Source organism: Myxine glutinosa, chromosome 3 (assembly GCF_964187855.1).
Source record: "Myxine glutinosa chromosome 3, kmMyxGlut1.1, whole genome shotgun sequence".
NCBI classification, from domain to species: Eukaryota; Metazoa; Chordata; class Myxini; order Myxiniformes; family Myxinidae; genus Myxine; species Myxine glutinosa.
Window position 1 is genome coordinate 45,491,092 of NC_136263.1, and position 20,070 is coordinate 45,511,161.

A 20,070-nucleotide genomic window follows, 5' to 3' on the forward strand; every position below is an offset into this window, starting at 1 on the left:
AGAAACAATAACCCAAAACTGGCAGGCACATACTTTTTACAGGAAATAATATCTCTTACCAGAAACAGGTTATCATGCATGGACCGTCCAGGAACACAGTAGGTTTGATCCGGCTGTATGACAGAGCTGATCACCTCTTTCAGCCGATTCGCTAATACTTTAGACAAGATTTTGTAGTCAGTACACAGTAAGGAAACAGGTCGCCAGTTCTCAATGAGTTGAATGTTCCCAGGCTTCGGCAAAAGGCATACGACCGCCCTTCTACAGGACAGAGGAAGTTCTCCAGCACGAAGGCTTTCGTCAAGGACTTCAAGCAGATCCGGTCCCACAAGATTCCAAAATGTCTTATAAAACTCTCCAGGCAGCCCGTCAATCCCCGAGGCTTTACCATCTTTCAAGCCTCGCATGGCTGCTTCAAGTTCATCAGGTGAAATTGACGATTCCAGTGTGTGCTGCTTGTCCTCCTCGACTTCTGGGAGCCCAGCAATCAGCTCCTGTATCGCCTCACTGTTGATACTCTGGGCAGAATACAGGTCAGAGTAAAATGCTTTCAAGGCCGCTTTAATCTCCAGTTGGGAGGTAACCGTTGACCCATTAGCAGTACAGAGCTTATGAATTTGCTGCGAGTTTTTCACCGAATTCTCCAAGCTAAAGAAGTCCTTATTTGGCATATCCAAAGTCAAGTAACTCATCCTCATACGCACCAAGGTACCCATTGCCCGCTGCCTCACCATTTCGGTCAGTAATGACCTTTTTGTCCATAGTAACTGATCATATCCAAAATCTTTCCCAGCCCCATTACGATTCTGTTCCAATTCTGCAATTTCGGCCTTTAATGAGTCAATTGAGAGACTTTGCATTTTAGTAGTAAACAGACTATACTGTTGACAAAACGTTTTAACTTGACACTTTGCAAGGTCCCACCATATGCGAAGGTTGGCATGCTCAAGCTTAGAGGACCGGATTTTCCCCCACACGGTTCGGAAGGCATCTTTAAATTTCTTATCACTTAACAACCGAGTATTGAGTGACCAGTATGCGCTACCTCCTGATGTCAGGGGTAATTTAAAGGACATTGCCACTAAATTATGATCTGAAAACCCTGTTGGGAGTATTTGGGTAGTGGACACCACATTCAGCATTGGCTTATTGATATAGATCCTGTCCAGCCTTGCCCTTGATATGACGCCATCATGACATCTGCACCATGTGTAGGCCCGTGAAGTTGGATGCTGCAACCTCCACACATCCTCAAAACAATAGTTCTTGATGAGGCTCGCTAACACCTTTGCAGAAGCGCCGTGGGGTTCATGTCCATTCCTGTCAACTGAAGGATCAATTGTACAGTTAAAGTCCCCTGCGATACAGGTGAGAGCAGCTGGATCCAGTCCCTCTACAAAGTCCCGCAATGTGGAAAAGAATGTTCTTCTTTCTATAGGTTCACTTGGTGCATACACATTTACTATAATAAGCTTTTGTGTATTGCAGTAGAACTCCACCGCTATCAAATGTGCCTTATAGACCTCCCTATAAATAACACTCTGAGTGGGAAGCCTGGGACTTAAGGCGATGGCAACACCAGCCTTGGGTGTGGAAACCCCACTCAGCCACCATTGCCCTTTAAAAAGTTTACACCATACAGCTGCCAAATTGTTTGTGGCATGGGTCTCTTGCAATAGAATGACATCTGCTTTTACCCTCTCCATTGCCTGGATTGCTTGAATTTTTCGTAAGGGGGCACATCCCCCATTGATGTTCAGGGAGGCAATATGTATTTCTCGCGTTGTCATTCTAAGGTGGTAGCTCACCGTCCGCCTGCAATTCCTTGTTCGCCTTTGTTACTGCTTTACGAAGACGTTGAAATTGAGGCTCTGAGAGCATGGGGTCATTTTTCTGTAAAAGAGGTTTTGAAACCTTAATGAAAGCTTGAACATCAAGGAAATGATCTCTAATTACAACATGACGTTGTCTAAACGTTTCGTTTAAGAAATCAATGACCTTCCCTTTTGTCACCTCTGCTTGCCTCACCTGCTCCTTCTGAGACTCACTCAGGGCAGCAAGACTGCATCCTTCCTCATCAGCCTCGACCCCACTCTCACCCAGTGGTGTGTCAGGTACTGGCACCTCATCTGTGTCATTGTCACCATGGTATTTTTGTTGCGTCTGCATGGCACCAACTACCCCATCGTTGTTGTCTGCCACCGACTTATCAATCTCTTTCTCATCATCTTCCGTTGAGATGAGGGTCCTTAACTGCTCGTCGCATGGTGCAGGGTGTCCACCATCACACACGGTGACACGCTCGGTAATGCTTCGATTCTCTTCATCCTGTGAAATGGGCAGATTCGCATCTCTACCTATTGCATTACCATTTTGCTCATGGTCATCAGGTTGGTCTGTATTACCATCTTCCTGCACGAGAACCATTTTGTTTCCTTTTCCTCCATTCTCATCGCTCGCAAGAGAGCGTTTCAAGTTTCTCCTCGACTCGGTCTCCATCAGCTTCACCTCCTCGAAGTCCCTTTGTTCTTGAGGTTGCAGCCTCTCCTCCACATATGGTTGCTCCACTACCGTATGGGCTTCTCCACCAGCACCACTGTCACCCGCACCCTCGTATTCCGGTGTTGACCTTTTTTCGACACCTGGCTCATCTACAGGGTCGTTCAAGTCATTTACAGGGGGGGCTGCCCCAGCTGCTGTGGCATAACTCTTCCTCACATCAGGACAATACTGCCGAGTGTGTCCGTATGCCCCACATGTATAGCAAATCAAGGTCTCAGTAGCTGCAAAGATCCGGTAATCATGATCTCCTATTTTAAAATTTATAGATATGTTCAGCTGTTTTGCCTCATCCTTTAGTACGACGAAACAAAAACGTCTAAACGACTCTACATGCTTCAGCCTTCCGTTCCTGGTTCGCAGGGGGACCGTGATAATTCGTGAGACGACAGTCCCATGCTCCCCTAATTTACATAGGATTTCTTCATTCCTCAGAAAGGGCGGAACGTTACTTAAAATAACTTTAACCGCCGGCGTGTCCATGGACGATACCGGAACAAATTGGTCGTTCCCCAACGTTAACCCGTTTTGCACCACGATGTCTGCAAGGCTAAATTGTGACACGAAAACCACCACTTTGTGGTTCATTCGAGACGCAGCACGAATGTTATTTACCCCGATCAAATCCCCGATTGCAAGTAGAACATCGTCCATTTGCACGTCTTCCGGCGGAACAAGGCACAGCCCGTGCTTACGCGATAACACCTCATCACTAACACGATCAGCAGTCCTTTGACTATTCCTATTAGCCATTTATCGGCAATAAACTAAACAAACTAAACAGTAACAATGCAATAAACTAACCAAACAAATCAAATTTAGTTAAATAAGTAAATAAATAAATAATCGGCACGATATAACCAACCCACGTTAGAAATTAATACAGGTGGCTAACCGTTACCGTGCTGTCTCTCTCTCCCTCTCTTGTCTCAAGAGCAGAAGGGAAACACGGAGAAACTTCACAAACTCGTACAAGGACACAAATGGAGTGAAAGGAGGATAGGAAAGACCACCAACACAGCACCGTACTCACAGCTCAACACCCACAGCCGCCATGATTACCACACCCACGCACGACTCACAACCATCCAGAAGGGGGCGCGCGAGAGACTGAGAGAGACAGAGAGACAGAGAGACAGAGAGACAGAGAGACAGAGAGACAGAGAGACAGAGACAGAGAGAGAGAGAGAGAGAGAGAGAGAGAGAGAGAGAGAGAGAGAGAGAGAGAGAGAGAAACTGCGGCAAAGAGAACATTGTTAATTTCACCTGTTTATGAGATCGTTACACTTTTTGTTCGAGGGAAATGAATGTTGTGAAGGGGGTTAAATGATGTTATTCCTTGATAAATGGATTGGGTTAAAAGATTGTACATTATATAAAGTTAAAATGTATGAATTTTCATGTATTTTTTTTCTCACGCTTTAACTGTGATAAAGTATTGTTACGTGTAAAGTGGGTAAAGGGTTCTATAGCTGGACCATGGTAAGTGCAATATGGTCCGTGTGTTTTGAGTAGGTCAGATTGTCATGTAATAGGGACCTGTGAGAGTAGGTCGTTTGTTGCACGTATTATTGAGGAAGCTGTGTATGTAATTTATAGACAGGTTAAACATTAATTTCACAGCTTAAACACCTCTTGTTTGTGGGCAGCACTACGTGATGATTTCACATGAGAGGCACATGTGTCACATGTGTGTGAAAGGCCATCACAATCTGTCTGGCCATTGTGTGTCAGCCATGGAGGTATAATGTGCTGTTGAGCCAGAAGAACCAATGTGCATTATTTTTATTGGCGCCACCCCGTGGGCAGGACAGCTAGGAGAAAGAAGAAGAGAGGGAACTCAAGAGAGACCTGGAGACAAGGAGGAGGATGAAGATGCAGAGGAGGTCCCGGGTGTTTGAAGGAGATCATAAAGCCTCATGTGAAAGGAGCACAAACAAATTTCCATATTTCGAACAAAAGTTTCAAATGGAGCACCTCGCCACCATTAGAGCATTTTAATTTCATCAGATGTAGAAATGCTCCCAGCTTCCTGGCTCCATGACAGACGACACCATTTGCATTTTTGCTTCCTGCATCCTACCCCATTTAGAATCCCGTGCAGGCACAGGCAACTTGCTAGTTTCCGAAATGTTACGTTCATGGGAGACATCACAAGCAGAAACAAGTCCTAATACAGGAATACGAAGACTGAATCAATCATTGGGCCAGGACTGTGTGGATGTTGTGAGAGGTGGAGCAGTAACACCTGCCAAGCAAATGCTGTTACCATGGAGTACAAAATATCTGACGGGAAATATTGAGCTGAAAAAATACGATATCGTTTTGGGCATGGAATTTCCGATTCAAAAGTAGAAGAGATGGACACAACTTTGTGCCTTCAAAAGCAAACAACAGAAACTGACTCGCAAGGTGTTATTGTGATATCCTGTAGCCATCCACGGATCCCCACAACCCTCGCCTCCAACAACACAGATCGACCAGAAAACACACTCAGCGGGAGCGGGACCTCACATCACGTCAATGGCATCAAAGTAAAACCACAATTATCCACCACTCAACTCTCCATGGTGATACCCGGAGCGCTGCGGAGAAGAAACACAGTATCACCCCCTGGTCCCCTAGAAATACCAGTTTAGAAATCCGGAAAAAGATTGGGCCGGAAAATTATAAAACCGCTTACTCTTTACTTTGAGTCAGAAGTTCAAACTACACAGATTCACAACCTATTGTGGTCTTTAGAAAGGTAAACAAACACTTCAGAACAATATATCAGCTCATGGACAATTATGGCCCAGGACAGTATCACAATAAAAGGACACAGGTGGCTATCTACCCACAAATAATACACCTGCAAGTTGGTTTGAAGGACAGTGAATGTAATCTGCAATAATATGATAAGTAAAACACAGTTTCACCCAGAAGGAACATTTTACATATCCAACAAAAACGTCATAACAGTTTAAATATCCACCAAACACCTCTTAACAGTTTACATATCCACCAAACACCTCTTAACAGTTCACATATCCACCAAACACCTCATAACAGTTTACATATCCACCAAACACCTTATAACAGTTTAAATATCTACCACACTCCTCGAAGCAGTTTAAATAACCAGCAAACACCTAATAACAGTTTAAATATCCACAAAACACCTCACAGCAGTTTAAATATCCACCAAATACCTCATAGCAGTTTAAATATCCAGCAAACACCTAAAAACAGTTTAAATATCCACCAAACACCTCATAACAGTTCAAATATCCACACAACATCTCATAACAGTTTAAATATCCAGCAAACACCTCATAACAGTTTAAATATCCACACAACATCTCATAACAGTTTAAATATCCACTAAACATCTCATAACAGTTTAAATATCCACACAACATCTCATCACAGTTTAAATATCCACTAAACATCTCGTAACAGTTTAAATATCCACCAAACACCTCATAACAGTTCACATATCCACACAACATCTCATAACAGTTTAAATATCCACTAAACACCTCATAACAGTTTAAATATCCACAAAACACTCCATAAGTTTAAATATCCAGCAACCACCTCTTAACAATTTAAATATCCACAAAACACTCCATAAGTTTAAATATCCAGCAACCACCTCATAACAGTTTAAATATCCACTAAACACCTCATAACAGTTTAAATATCCACTAAACACCTCATAACAGTTTAAATATCCACTAAACACCTCATAACAGTTTAAATATCCACTAAACACCTCATAACAGTTTAAATATCCACTAAACACCTCATAACAGTTTAAATATCCACTAAACACCTCATAACAGTTTAAATATCCACTAAACACCTCATAACAGTTTAAATATCCACTAAACACCTCATAACAGTTTAAATATCCACTAAACACCTCATAACAATTTAAATATCCACTAAACACCTCATAACAGTTTAAATATCCACTAAACACCTCATAACAGTTTAAATATCCACTAAACACCTCATAACAGTTTAAATATCCACCAAACACCTTATGATCGTTTAAGTATCCACAAAACACTCCATAACAGTTTAAATATCCACTAACTACCTCATAATAGTTTAAATATCCACTAAACACCTCATAACAGTTTAAATATTCACTAAACACCTCATAACAGTTTAAATATCCACTAAACACCTCATAACAGTTTAAATATCCACTAAACACCTCATAACAGTTTAAATATCCACTAAACACCTCATAACAGTTTAAATATCCACTAAACACCTCATAACAGTTTAAATATCCACTAAACACCTCATAACAGTTTAAATATCCACTAAACACCTCATAACAGTTTAAATATCCACCAAAGATCCCAACACATTACAACTCGTGTGCTGTCACGAATCTACTCTGCAGAAAAGTCCATCATATTGCTTCAAGTTCTAAATACACCGTACTGTACCTAGTACAGTATCATAAACTTAATTACATGTCTGGTTCCTTCTAATGGGACCAATATATGGCATTTGGTTTCTGGCTCACTGAGTATATGGGAGTTCCACTACCCATGATGCAGTGCGTGGGCGCCATCTTGGTTAGCACGCCAAACCAGCAGAAAAGGCAAACAAGACCGAACATGACCAAATAATGAGCGTTACTTTCCATTGCAGTAAATCAGAATAACGAGATAAATGTGGTAGATTGTAGAGCTACTGATGTTATCGTTACCAGGGAAGTGAATACAATCAACATGGCGATGTGCACGGCATTATGGGTAAATCTGAAAACCCTCTGTTTGGGAGCTCAAGCCCCAGGTGCAGGTGAGAAGGTATTCCAAATTCCAAGGTATTCCAAGGTATTCAAGGTGAGAAGGTATTCCAAACCCATCAAAATGAATCTATCCAGGTATTCCAAACCTATCAAAACGATTCGATCCAGGTATTCCAAACCAATCAAATTGCATCTATCCAGGTATTCCAAACCTATCAAAATGAATCTATCCAGGTATTCCAAACCTATCAAAATGAATCTATCCAGGTATTCCAAACCTATCAAAATGAATCTATCCAGGTATTCCAAACCTATCAAAATGAATCTATCCAGGTATTCCAAACCTATCAAAATGAATCTATCCAGGTATTCTAAAGCTATGGAAATGAATTGATCCAGATATTCCTTTCCTCTCAAAACGATTCGATCCAGGTATTCCAAACATATCAAAATGAATTGATCCAGGTATTCCATTATTATATTCATGGAATAATGAAATCAATCCTCAGTTTCTCCTGTTAGCATGAGCAGTGGAAGTGAGAAAGGAAGATCAAATCATTACCTGTGGAGTTTCCCAGGGGATCACAATCCAAGGCGTCCACCACGTGGGCTGTGATCATCAAAGCATCCAGTTTGAACAGATCGTCATCCAGGCTGGAGTAAAATTTCAAGGAATCTTGTACACCGGCCTGGCGGAGGCAGCCGCGGTTCTCGGGAACACGGGAGATGTTACAAAGAGCACCGGTGACGTCAGTCATAAACTCCCGTATCATCTACAGGAGGGAAGAGAGCAGAGTGGGGCTGAAATTACAGGATCAGGTGAGAAACTTGGGATCGGTGTTATATTAATACAACAAGGAGTTATATAACGAGATAAACGATTGGTAAAGGTTGGAGATGACGGAGCTATTAAAAATGTGGTGTGTGGTGTGTTTTTAATATCATAATTAATATAATGAGGCAAAACATTTAATGAATACGAACAGTTTGGGAGAAGAAAAAATAATAATTCTTACATCGTTGATGCATCGTTAAAGAAGACCGAAAGTCTAACATCGGATAGCCGGGCTTGTTTAATACTTCAGTTGAAGAGGATCATATGACCTGGGTGGGTATAGTATGACCTGGGTGGGGATAGTATGACCTGGGTGGGGATAGTATGACAAGGGTGGGGATAGAATGACAAGGGTGGGGATAGTATGACAAGGGTGAGGATAGTATGACCTGGGTGGGGATAGTATGACCTGGGTGGGGATAGTATGACCTGGGTGGGGATAGTATGACCTGGGTGGGGATAGTATGACCTGGGTGGGGATAGTATGACAAGTGTGGGGATAGTATGACCTGGGTGAGGATAGTATGACAAGGGTGGGGTAGTATGACCTGGGTGGGGATAGTTTGACCTGGGTGGGGATAGTGTGACCTGGGTGGGGATAGAATGACCTGGGTGAGGATAGTATGACCTGGGTGGGGATAGAATGACAAGGGTGGGGATGGTATCACAAGGGTGGGGATAGTATGACCTGGGTGGGGATAGTATGACCTGGGTGGGGATAGTATGACCTGGGTGGGGATGGTATCACAAGGGTGGGGATAGTATGACCTGGGTGGGGATAGTATGACCTGGGTGGGGATAGTATGACCTGGGTGGGGATAGTATGACCTGGGTGGGGATAGTATGACCTGGGTGGGGATAGTATGACCTGGGTGGGGATAGTATGACCTGGGTGGGGATAGTATGACCTGGGTGGGGTCAAACAGTCAATCAGTCAAAACAGTCAAGTCAAACAGTTCAATCTTGGTTTCATCAGACCACAGAATCTTGTTTCTCACAGTCTGAGTCCTTTAGGTGTTTTTTTGCAAACTCCAAGCGGGCTTTCATGTGTCTTTCACTGAGGAGAGGCTTTCGTCTGGCCACTCTGCCATAAAGCCCAGATTGGTGGAGTGTTGCAGTGATGGTTGTCCTTCTGGAAGTTACTCCCATCTCCACACAGGATCTCTGGAGCAAAGCCAGAGTGACCATCGGGTTCTTGGTCACCTCTCTTACCACGGCCCTTCTCCCCCGATTGCTCAGTTTGGCCGGGCGCCCAGCTCTAGGAAGAGTCCTGGTTGTTTCAAACTTCTTCCATTTAAGAATTATGGAGGCCACTGTGTTCTTGGGAACCTTCAATGCAGCAGAATTTTTTTTGTAGCCTTCCCCAGATCTGTGCCTCGACACAATCCTGTCTCTGAGCTCTGCAGGCAGTTCCTTCGACCTCATGGCTTGGTTTTTGCTCTGATGTGCATTGTCAGCTGTGAGACCTTATATAGACAGGTGTGTGCCTTTCCAAATCATGTCCAATCAATCGAATTTACCACAGGTGGACTCCAATCGAGGTGTAGAAACATCTCAAAGATGATCAAGAGAAATGGGAGGCACCTGAGCTAAATTTCAAGTATCATAGCAAAGGGTATGAATACTAATGTCAATGTGATATTTCAGTTTTTTCTTTCAAATAAATTTGCAAAACTTTCTAAAAGCCTATTTTGTCTTTGTCGTTATGGGGTATTGAGTGAAGATTGATGAGGGAAAAAATGAATTTAAACGATTGCAGCATAACGCTGCAACATAACAAAATGTGAAAAAAGTGAAGGGGTCTGAATACTTTCTGAATGCACTGTATTATATATGCACATAAGCAATATCAATGTTTTGGCTTCATTACATAATTTGAGTTGTTATTTTTTTGAAGCATCGAGCAATCAAGCCAGTGATCTGTACCTATGCACCGCTCATGGTAATCTTCATCCTGATGAAGCAGCACTAACATGGAAGGAAGGAAGAAATCCCGTTCAATGTTTTGACCTGTTATATTCCCATTTCGACCCGTACCCATTTGACATTCCATTATTGCAAATAATTCATTGGATGTAATCCAGAACCTTGTGTGTATAATCCTGTGTGTTTTGTTGAGTTTTTTCGACCCGTCGTGATTGTGACGTATATGCTTATTAAAAGCTGATACATTTGATTTTTAATTAACAGAATACTTTGATTTTATTTTATTACCGGCCATGGACACCAGTAACGATCTTTTTGGATTCGGATTTTGCTTTTTGTGTCAACTTTTGTTGCTCCAGTGAACGTCATTGTCTATTCTGTATTCTTGCTCTTCCACAACCCTTGATGATGTATATAAAAAAAATCCATTATTCTTTTATTTTCCATCTTTATTAATATCAATTATTGTTTACGACACTGCACTCGCAAAGCAAAAAGCAGGGGTGGCATTTGGTCGCATACATATCGCGTGTGTCTGCATTTTTAAAATTCATTTTCTCGGCATCCGTTGGTCTGATTGACACGAAATTTTAACATAGGAGCACCTCCTTCTTTACAGAATTTTAGTGATAATTATGACGTCATATGTCATGTAGTACGGGAACCATATTGGAAAAACTTTGCACAACTAGATCTCTGAAACCACTCCATGGAAAAAATTGAAATGTGGCTCATTGTAAAGAACTTCGCATGGGGAATAAGTGTTGTTAATGATGACGTCATGGTGCCTTAATTATGATGTCATAATTCGACAGAGAGAACGCTTAGTCTGATCAGTTTGAAATTTCTTGAGTGTGATCTACACAACAATTATATTCGAAAATATAAATTTATACTGTCATCGCTCACGTGGCCTGGCAGCCATTTTGGATATTTAAAAAACGTTCAAAAACAGAAGAGTTAGCTCGCACCAAGTTGACTGTACAGGGTAAGTATTCTATCAATTCCATATAGTTCATAAAGTAGTGCCACAAGTACACAAGAGTGCCATCCATGCAGCGATTGTTATTGACACAGGGCCCAGCGGAGTGCTTCGATGTATGTCCGCACACGACGACATCTTCTTTCACAGGCAACATATTTCGATCCCAAAAACGTCTGTTTATGGTTTAGAACTCCAACCCTGTACCTTCCCCCAATTATCTGCCATTGAAAATGTAATCATCAATTTACTTGGTTGAAAAAACTGTTGACATGGTTACGTATTCAATTCAAACGCACGTGAAGATGTGTGGAGAAGGGAAGGGAGACGGGGGCGGTGAGGGGATTGGGGGAAGAAGGGGGGGAGAGACAGGGGAGGGAAAGGGGATTGGAGGAGGGAGAGGGCAGTGGAGAAGAGAGGGGCGTGGGGGAGAGAGAGAGAGTAAGGGAGGGAGGAGAGAGGGGAGGGAGATCCTATGCTAGCTTTTCCTATCACTTGGGATGGGTACCTTCCGAGCAATCATATAACAATGCCAGCAATATGTCAGGGTGATACAATGTTCTGCAGGTATTAAACCCATTTATTTACTCGTTCCTTGCAATGTCTGTTAATTAATTTGATTGCTAGTTCACAGGATTAACATCTGCTGTTCAAATGTTATTCATTGCCCAGTAGTCCGGCAGCTAAGCTAAATATAGCATAACAATTGTGCATTTTGTGAGGAAAGCACCATATTTGGCACACTAGTAGACTATCATATTATGAAAAGATCTGGATATTGGGCCATCTCAGATTCAGAGATTGGATTTTTGCAAGATTTGCAGATTTTGCAGATTTGCAAGCTGAGATTGCAACGCCAGGGACGGCCGACTCCTTCCTATGAGCTGCCCACGTCACCCGCACAAGAAGAGCTCATCAAATCACTGCAGCGGCACTGCACATCCTGCAACACCGTGCGTATGAACGCCACTGTATGACATATGCTGATGATGCAGAAGACCTGCCTGAGTTCGAAAACTGGTGTCACCAGAGAGGAGAAGACATTCCCAACTTTCAGTACTGGGCAACTGTGCTGGAACTAGAGATGTTGGTACTGGTCTACATGCGTTCTCTGCGGCAGGCTTCATTCACGATGTACCTTGATGCCCTGACGGAACTGGTCCCATGGTTCCATGCCTTAGACCACACACACTATGCCAGGTGGGTCCCTGTTCACCTGAGGGACATGGTTGCACTCCCAATGAAGCACCCAGATGTAGCCAGAGAATTCAGGGCTGGCAAAAGTAATGATGACGACAATAAGAATGACAAGTCAGGAGACGACGATGGTTCACGAGCAAGAGGTATTCAATGACAAAGGACGGACTATAACCGGAACAGGTCCGGACTGGGGGGTCGGGGGCCCACGTGGTGGTGAAAACCCTGAGTTATATTCAGACTACTTTGAAATGGCCGTCCTTTGTGACCTTTAAAAGTGAAAACCGACATTGAAAATATATAAATAGGAATGTATTATCTGTTATGAGACAAGTTAGCTACACAATACCGAAAATTTGGTTCGATTCTGACAACTTTGAAAATTTGATCTTTGTGACCTCGAAATGTCAAAACGAAGGTTACTGACCTTGAAATGAGACAGAAAATAATGTATAATCAGTTATGAGGTTAGTTAGCCACACAATACGGAAAATTCGGTTTGATTCCGCCAACTTTGAAAATTTGACCTTTGTGACCTTCAAAGATCAAAGGTCGAAGATTCTGAAATTTGTTGGAAAACTTGTATTTCATGATGTATGTGATAATATAAGATCATGTACGACATTTCACCCTATGAGGAAGCGAACAATGTAATGAAACCATCAAAATCGACTTTTCTAAATTTCGTGACCTTGTGACCTTGGGGCGAAAATGAAAAATCGAGCTCCGTTGGGCTAGACACATGACATTGGCCGAACCAAATACCGAAACCCCTGTCAGATTCCACCAACTCCCTTGGAGAAGATGTAGCTTGAACTCGATTAACCCCTAAAAAGACATCTTTTTCGGGCGTGGCTCCGCCCACAATGGGCGCAATTCGCCCACTCTTGGCAGGACACAACTAGATCATGATATCAACCTCCCACCCAAGTTTCATCAAGATCGGATGATATCATCGGGTAGTTATGCTGCAGACAGACAGACACACAGACAGACGCACACACATGACGAATGTAGTGGTCACTCTGTTTGATAACTCGTGAACCAATAATCTTCTTTCGTATACAGGACAAGGCTGTGGGGTACCATCATTGCTGATGCAGTGCCCCCCTGTAGGTTCTGGCAGGAAATTGTAATTTGTTCATGGTACCAGTGATTGTTCGCCTACTCTTCGAGAAGGTCACCTTGGGATCTTTAACATCCACCAACTAATGTCGGCAGACGGAATGCTCAGTTTAACGTCCATCCGAGAAAGTAGCCCAGAGCTTCATTTCAAAACATTGGTCCTTTAAACATTTACTGTTAATCTTTGCCAACTGTTACGTGCTCCTCCCCGACCCCCTGGTCACGGTGTACCTCCGAGCCCCGAAAGGAGTCACGGCAGAAAAGATATGCTATCCTGTGTCAAAAATCAATGGTGAAACCACACCAATTGCAAATAATACAAACACCAATAATACAAACAAATATTGTATTAAAAATCACACAAAAATAACAGGAATCAATCACAGACTGGGCAAACAAGTGGAACATGTCTTTCAATCCTGACAAATCTCACACTCTTACGATGTCTCTCCGAAAAGACCGACTGGACAACCCTCCCATCCACTTTCTGAATAATCCTCTCCAAGAAGTTCTGTCACTCAAACTTTTGGGTCTCACTATCTGCCATGATCTTTCCTGGGAAAACCACATTTCAAATCTGGCCTCCAAAGTTAGTCGCCGACTGGGCATCCTCCGTCGTGCAAAGTCCTTCCTTGGCACACCTGAGCTCCTCACCACATACAAGGCTTTCATCCGCAGCTCAATGGAATACTGCTCTCCCCTCTGGGCTGGTGCTCCTGCCTCACACCTAGCTCGTCTTCACGCTGTTGAAACCAAAGCATTCAGAATCATTGGAATCTCCCGTGATGAAGCTAACTCCAAGGGCCTCTCACTCACTCACCGCAGGCGGGTTGGTGGTCTTTCCATCTTCTACCGACTCCTCTCTGGCTTTGCCCCCCCCCCCCCCCCAGCTCTCTCTGGGCTCTGTCCAGCAAATATTCCTCCAGGTCGCACAAGATCTGCCTGCAACCCTCTTATGGTTAAACTGCCAAAATCAAGACTCTTTGCTCACCTTCACTCCTTCATTCCTCTTTTCTCCCGCCTCTGGAACAAACTCCCTCACTCTCTTCAATCCCACTCCACCCTCCAGGTCTTTAAAACAGCTGTTCACCACTATCTCTTATCTTCCCCCATCCAAAACCTTGATCTTTTCTATCCCCGCTAATTTCACCCCAATTCCACTTTTTTGAAATACCAACTTCTGTCCTGGAAGTCCTTGGTGTCCTTGTGTTTTATACTTCTCCCACCCCCCCCCCCCCCCCCGTTCCCACGCCCTCCTCCCCCCAAGCCCTCTCCCTCCCACACATCTCCCTGCTCTTAAATGTTGTGTGCCCTCAAGTGTTTGTGTGCTTCCCCTTCTCTTGTCTTCCGTTCCCTCTTTTTATATATTTTGTTTGTCTGGTTGATTTGTTTGTGAAGTAAATGTCAGCTCTTTCACGAGCCTCGATTCAGTATACCAAAAAGAAAAAAGAAAAAAAAAGAAAGAAAAAAAAGAGTACAATGAATATCTCCGATGATGGTACCATCAGCTAACATGCATAAGGTAACTCACCGTGCTCCAAGTGAGTGGAAAAGAACCTTCCCCAATGTTTCTATATTTCCGTCTTCGAGCTCAGAGTTGGTCCCCTCCAGTGATCAACGGAACGATGTTGAATCGAAACCAGAATCTCGTTCAGAGGACAGGCACAGACATGCCGCCCAAAACGGCACAAAGGCGCACGCGGCCCAAAGCGGAGAAAGGGTCACATGTTAAAACGGCACCCTCCAGGTATGAACTTTCACTGTTCACGGTCGGCGAGCCGCGAAGTAATCATCAAAAGCCTCGGTGCACACACACACCACAGATACGTCTGAAAGCGGTGGAAAAGGTTGACGAAGCAAGGAAAGTTTGCTCGACGCGCGAAGAGCACGAGTCAAAATGGCCGACGGCTCGTTCTCGAGTCGTCATGACCCAGCGATGAATCTTCGGAATCTAACGCCAAACCTGACACGCAGGATGATCAGTCACAGCGATAACAACTTTATCGCAGGAATTCCTTTCTCCCAGGAAACCCAAAGTACGTGACACTTGCTCGACAACGTTCGTTGCAGACCGCAAAGCAACCAGCTTCTTCTCCGACTCTTTCGCTCCCACGCCTTCTTCTTCCTCTCCTCTCTCGTCATCTTCCGGTTCTCGAACCCGTTCCGGTTCCGGTTCTTCCTGTCTCTTTTAAACATTAACGCTTTTAACCTTTGCGAACGATTCATGAACAATAAACCTTTTAAAGATAATAATAGTACATGATATCAGAAATATGTCAAGTGGGTGAAAACCACAACAATGGAAGTGACGAATCCGTAACACAACACATACCAATCTGCATCATCCGAGCTTCTTTAAAATACTTGTTGGTTCACGAGTTATCAAGTGACCACTATATTCGTCATGTGTGTGCGTCTGTCGGTGTGTCTCTGTGTGTGTCTGTCTGTGCGTAGCATAACTACCCAATGATATCATCCGATCTTGATGAAACTTGGGTGGGAGGTTGATATCATGATCTGGTTGTGTCCTGCGTAGAGTGGGCGTATTGCGCCCATTGTGGGCGGAGCCATGCCCGAAAAAGAGATGTCTTTTTAGGGCGTAATCAAGTTCAAGCTACATCTTCTCCGAGGGAGTTGGTGGCAGCTGACAGGGGTTTCGTTATTTGGTTCAGCCAATATCATGTGTCTAGCCTCACGGAGCTCGATTTTTCTTTTTTCTTTTTTTCCCTATTTCATTTTTCACCGAATTTTCGGTATTGTGCAGCTAACTTACCTCAGAACTGATTATACATTATTTTCTATCTCATTTCAAGGTCAGTAACCTTCGTTTTGACATTTCCGGGCCTGGCCTGTCCGGGCCTGTTTCGGTTATAGTCCGTCCTTTGTCATTGAATACGTCCTTTGTCATTGAATACTGCTCGCTCGTGATCCATCGTCGTCTCCTGACTTGTTTTGTTGGTAATTAATTTTTTTATCTCACCACCAAAGCCTTGAAAATGAGCAAATTTGTAAACAAACCCCAACAACGCAAACTTCCCTTTCATACAAATATGAACCCCTTATCATCGTTTATTTGTAAATTTACAACTAAATTCTCATGTAAACACATGTACAGTTTCTTATCTAATACACCTTTCTTTCTGTTTCAGGTGCACATTATGTGGTGCCATGTACAGTAAGTAAAGCTAGCAAGATGGAGCACCTTGCCGTGTACAGTATGTGGTGATATGTACAGTGAATAAAGCTAGCAAGATGGTGCACCATGCCGTGTATAGTATGTGGTGCCATGTACAGTGAATAAAGCTAGCAAGATGGTGCACCTTGCTGTGTACAGTATGTGGTGCCATGTACAGTGAATAAAGCTAGCAAGATGGTGCACCATGCCGTGTACAGTATGTGGTGCCATGTACAGTAAATAAAGCTAGCAAGATGGAGCACCTTGCCGTGTACAGTATGTGGTGATATGTACAGTGAATAAAGCTAGCAAGATGGAGCACCTTGCCGTGTACAGTATGTGGTGCCATGTACAGTGAATAAAGCTAGCAAGATGGAGCACCTTGCCGTGTACAGTATGTGGTGCCATGTACAGTGAATAAAGCGAGCAAGATGTTGCGCCTTGCCGTGTACAGTATGTGGTGCCATGTACAGTGAATACAGCTGGCATGATGGAGCACCTTGCCGTGTACAGTATGTGGTGATATGTGCAGTGAATAAAGCTAGCAAGATGGAGCACCTTGCCGTGTACAGTATGTGGTGATATGTGCAGTGAATAAAGCTAGCAAGATGGAGCACCTTGCCGTGTACAGTATGTGGTGCCATGTACAGTGAATAAAGCGAGCAAGATGTTGCGCCTTGCCGTGTACAGTATGTGGTGCCATGTACAGTGAATACAGCTGGCACGATGGTGCACCTTGTCGTGTACAGTATGTGGTGATATGTGCAGTGAATAAAGCGAGCAAGATGTTGCGCCTTGCTGTGTACAGTATGTGGTGCCATGTACAGTGAATACAGCTGGCACGATGGAGCACCTTGTCGTGTACAGTATGTGGTGCCATGTACAGTGAATAAAGCGAGCAAGATGTTGCGCCTTGCCGTGTACAGTATGTGGTGCCATGTACAGTGAATACAGCTGGCACGATGGAGCACCTTGTCGTGTACAGTATGTGGTGATATGTGCAGTGAATAAAGCTCGCAAGATGGAGCACCTTGCCGTGTACAGTATGTGGTGATATGTGCAGTGAATAAAGCTAGCAAGATGGAGCACCTTGCCGTGTACAGTATGTGGTGCCATGTACAGTGAATAAAGTGAGCAAGATGTTGCGCCTTGCCGTATACAGTATGTGGTGCCATGTACAGTGAATACAGCTGGCACGATGGAGCACCTTGCCGTGTACAGTATGTGGTGCCATGTACAGTGAATAAAGCTAGCAAGATGGAGCACCTTGACGTGTACAGTATGTGGTGCCATGTACAGTGAATAAAGTGAGCAAGATGTTGCGCCTTGCCGTGTACAGTATGTGGTGCCATTTACAGTGAATACAGCTGGCACGATGGAGCACCTTGCCGTGTACAGTATGTGGTGCCATGTACAGTGAATAAGCCCGACAAGATTGGGAACCTTGCCAGAGATACTCACCAAAAAACCTTGACTGACTGAATATGGACTACAAACAATGTCTTATCTGCCAAGAAGAGAGTGCCGGGCAAATAGTGAACAGGCCAGCTTCTGAATCATATTACAGGGTTCTTGAATTAATTAAAGAAAGGGCAGAATATGGAGATGAACCATCTCCAACAGTCTTTGCACAATTACAACGCACAACATCACCACAACTCAAAGACAACCATGATATGCCTTCTGGTATGGAGACTGTTACACCAAAACATGTCACAAGAAAATGTTAAATACTGCACAGAAACGCTGAGAGAAATCAATGCAGGTAGGAAGGAATCTCTCATGCAGACAGGTCCCAGACATGTAACAACAACAACAAAAACAACAACAACAACATCCTCCAATACAGTGGATGATGACTGTCCCTTCAAGGCCTATACAAGATCATTAACAACTGCTCACTCAAATTCTCTGTTTCTTCTGTCAGATTGATCCAAAATAAAGGCTCCATGGTGTTTCCATGTTTAATGCAGGAGAGAAATTAAAAGTGCCGTAAACACCTGGATCAGGTTGGCTGAACACAGCAATTGATGCACATGCCATTGACGTGAAATACCATCTTTAATGTTGGGTTGAAATGTTGAACATGTTATTTCAAGGGCGGTAACTCATCTGCAAAGGGCACAGAGGAGCTGTCAGAGCCATCAAAAGAAAACCAAAGGGCCGTGCTGCCTGGAATTGCATTTGTCAGCATGTTGAGGAGTCTGTTCCAAGATGGCCTCATTCTTGACATTGCCTCCTTGGAGAAGAGATTTGTAGATATCAGGAGAGCCAATGACATCACAAGTGCCGACATTGACAGAATACAATATAACAAAATGAAAGAACACTTCAGCGATATCCAGTTTGGTAAACTTTGTCACGGAAATGAGTCTGAGAGTCTTTGTGAAAGCTTCAGCAGATGCAGCTATTGAACATGTTGCAGAACAGGACAACATGGAAGCAGTTTTCAAGAGTGCCAGAATTTTGTGATCAGTGATAGACAGTAAATATTGTGAGGGACGGAACTTTCGAGGATCCCTTTGAGAAACAGATGACCATGTACCTCCTGGGTTTTATTCCTTTTTGAGATGACTCTTGGTGAGGCCAAAGACTTGTGTTGATAAAAAGGATCGAGATGTGAGGATTCACAAAGATATGGTCACCATTTGTGATCTGATCAAGCATTCTTTCAAATCTAGCAGAGGATTCCACAGGAAAAACACAGAGAAACCCATGTTCAAGGATTTCATGACGACATAGAACTTGTACTTGCAATTCTAACTTTGATCAAAGCACCAGAAAAGGAAATGGGGACCTTCATGTATCTGCACCTGAAAGTCTCTCCAAATACTTATCGCTCGACGAAATGAAATATGCCAGGATTGTCCACCTGTACCTTTCCCACATTAAATAATTGGAAGAAAGTGAAGAAGAGGTGTGGAAGGAATTCAAGAGTGGCAACTTCTTGGTGAATAAGAATGAAGTTACGTTTTGTGCTGTATTTACCCAGACCGTGGTAGAGAACATGAGAATCGCTGGATGAAAGTTTCTGGAGGTCTGATTGGTAGAACACTGAATGAAAGTGGCTGGACAAGACCATTCTTCACAGATCTAGAGCTCGCTTGATGATCAGAAAAAGCTTCAATCCTGACTGGCTCTCAGAAAACAAGTAAACAACAGCATCGTGACCTGTCACACAGTCTGAACGAGCAGCAGGACAAGCAGGTGGACAAGCGGAAAAAAACAAGTAAACAACAGCATCATGACCTGTCACACAGTCTGAACGAGCAGCCGGACAAGCAGGTGGACAAGCTAAAAAAACAAGTAAACAACAGCATCATGACCTCCCACACAGTCTGAACGAGCAGCAGGACAAGCAGGTGGACAAACGAAAAAAAACAAGTAAACAACAGCATCGTGACCTGTCACACAGTCTGAACGAGCAGCAGGACAAGCAGGTGGACAAGCGAAAAAAACAAGTAAACAACAGCATCGTGACCTGTCACACAGTCTGAACGAGCAGCAGGACAAGC

General features: G+C 43.5%; 1 protein-coding gene across 1 annotated transcript in view; it reads right to left on the minus strand.

The window, feature by feature from the left end:
* Nucleotides 1–20,070, minus strand: part of LOC144891299 (uncharacterized) — a 168,314-nt gene that overhangs the window by 24,872 nt on the left and 123,372 nt on the right. The window contains exon 6 of the mRNA XM_078773978.1: nt 7,878–8,088. Within this exon, the coding sequence (XP_078630104.1) occupies nt 7,878–8,088 (211 nt within the window). The remainder of the gene's footprint in view (nt 1–7,877; nt 8,089–20,070) is intronic.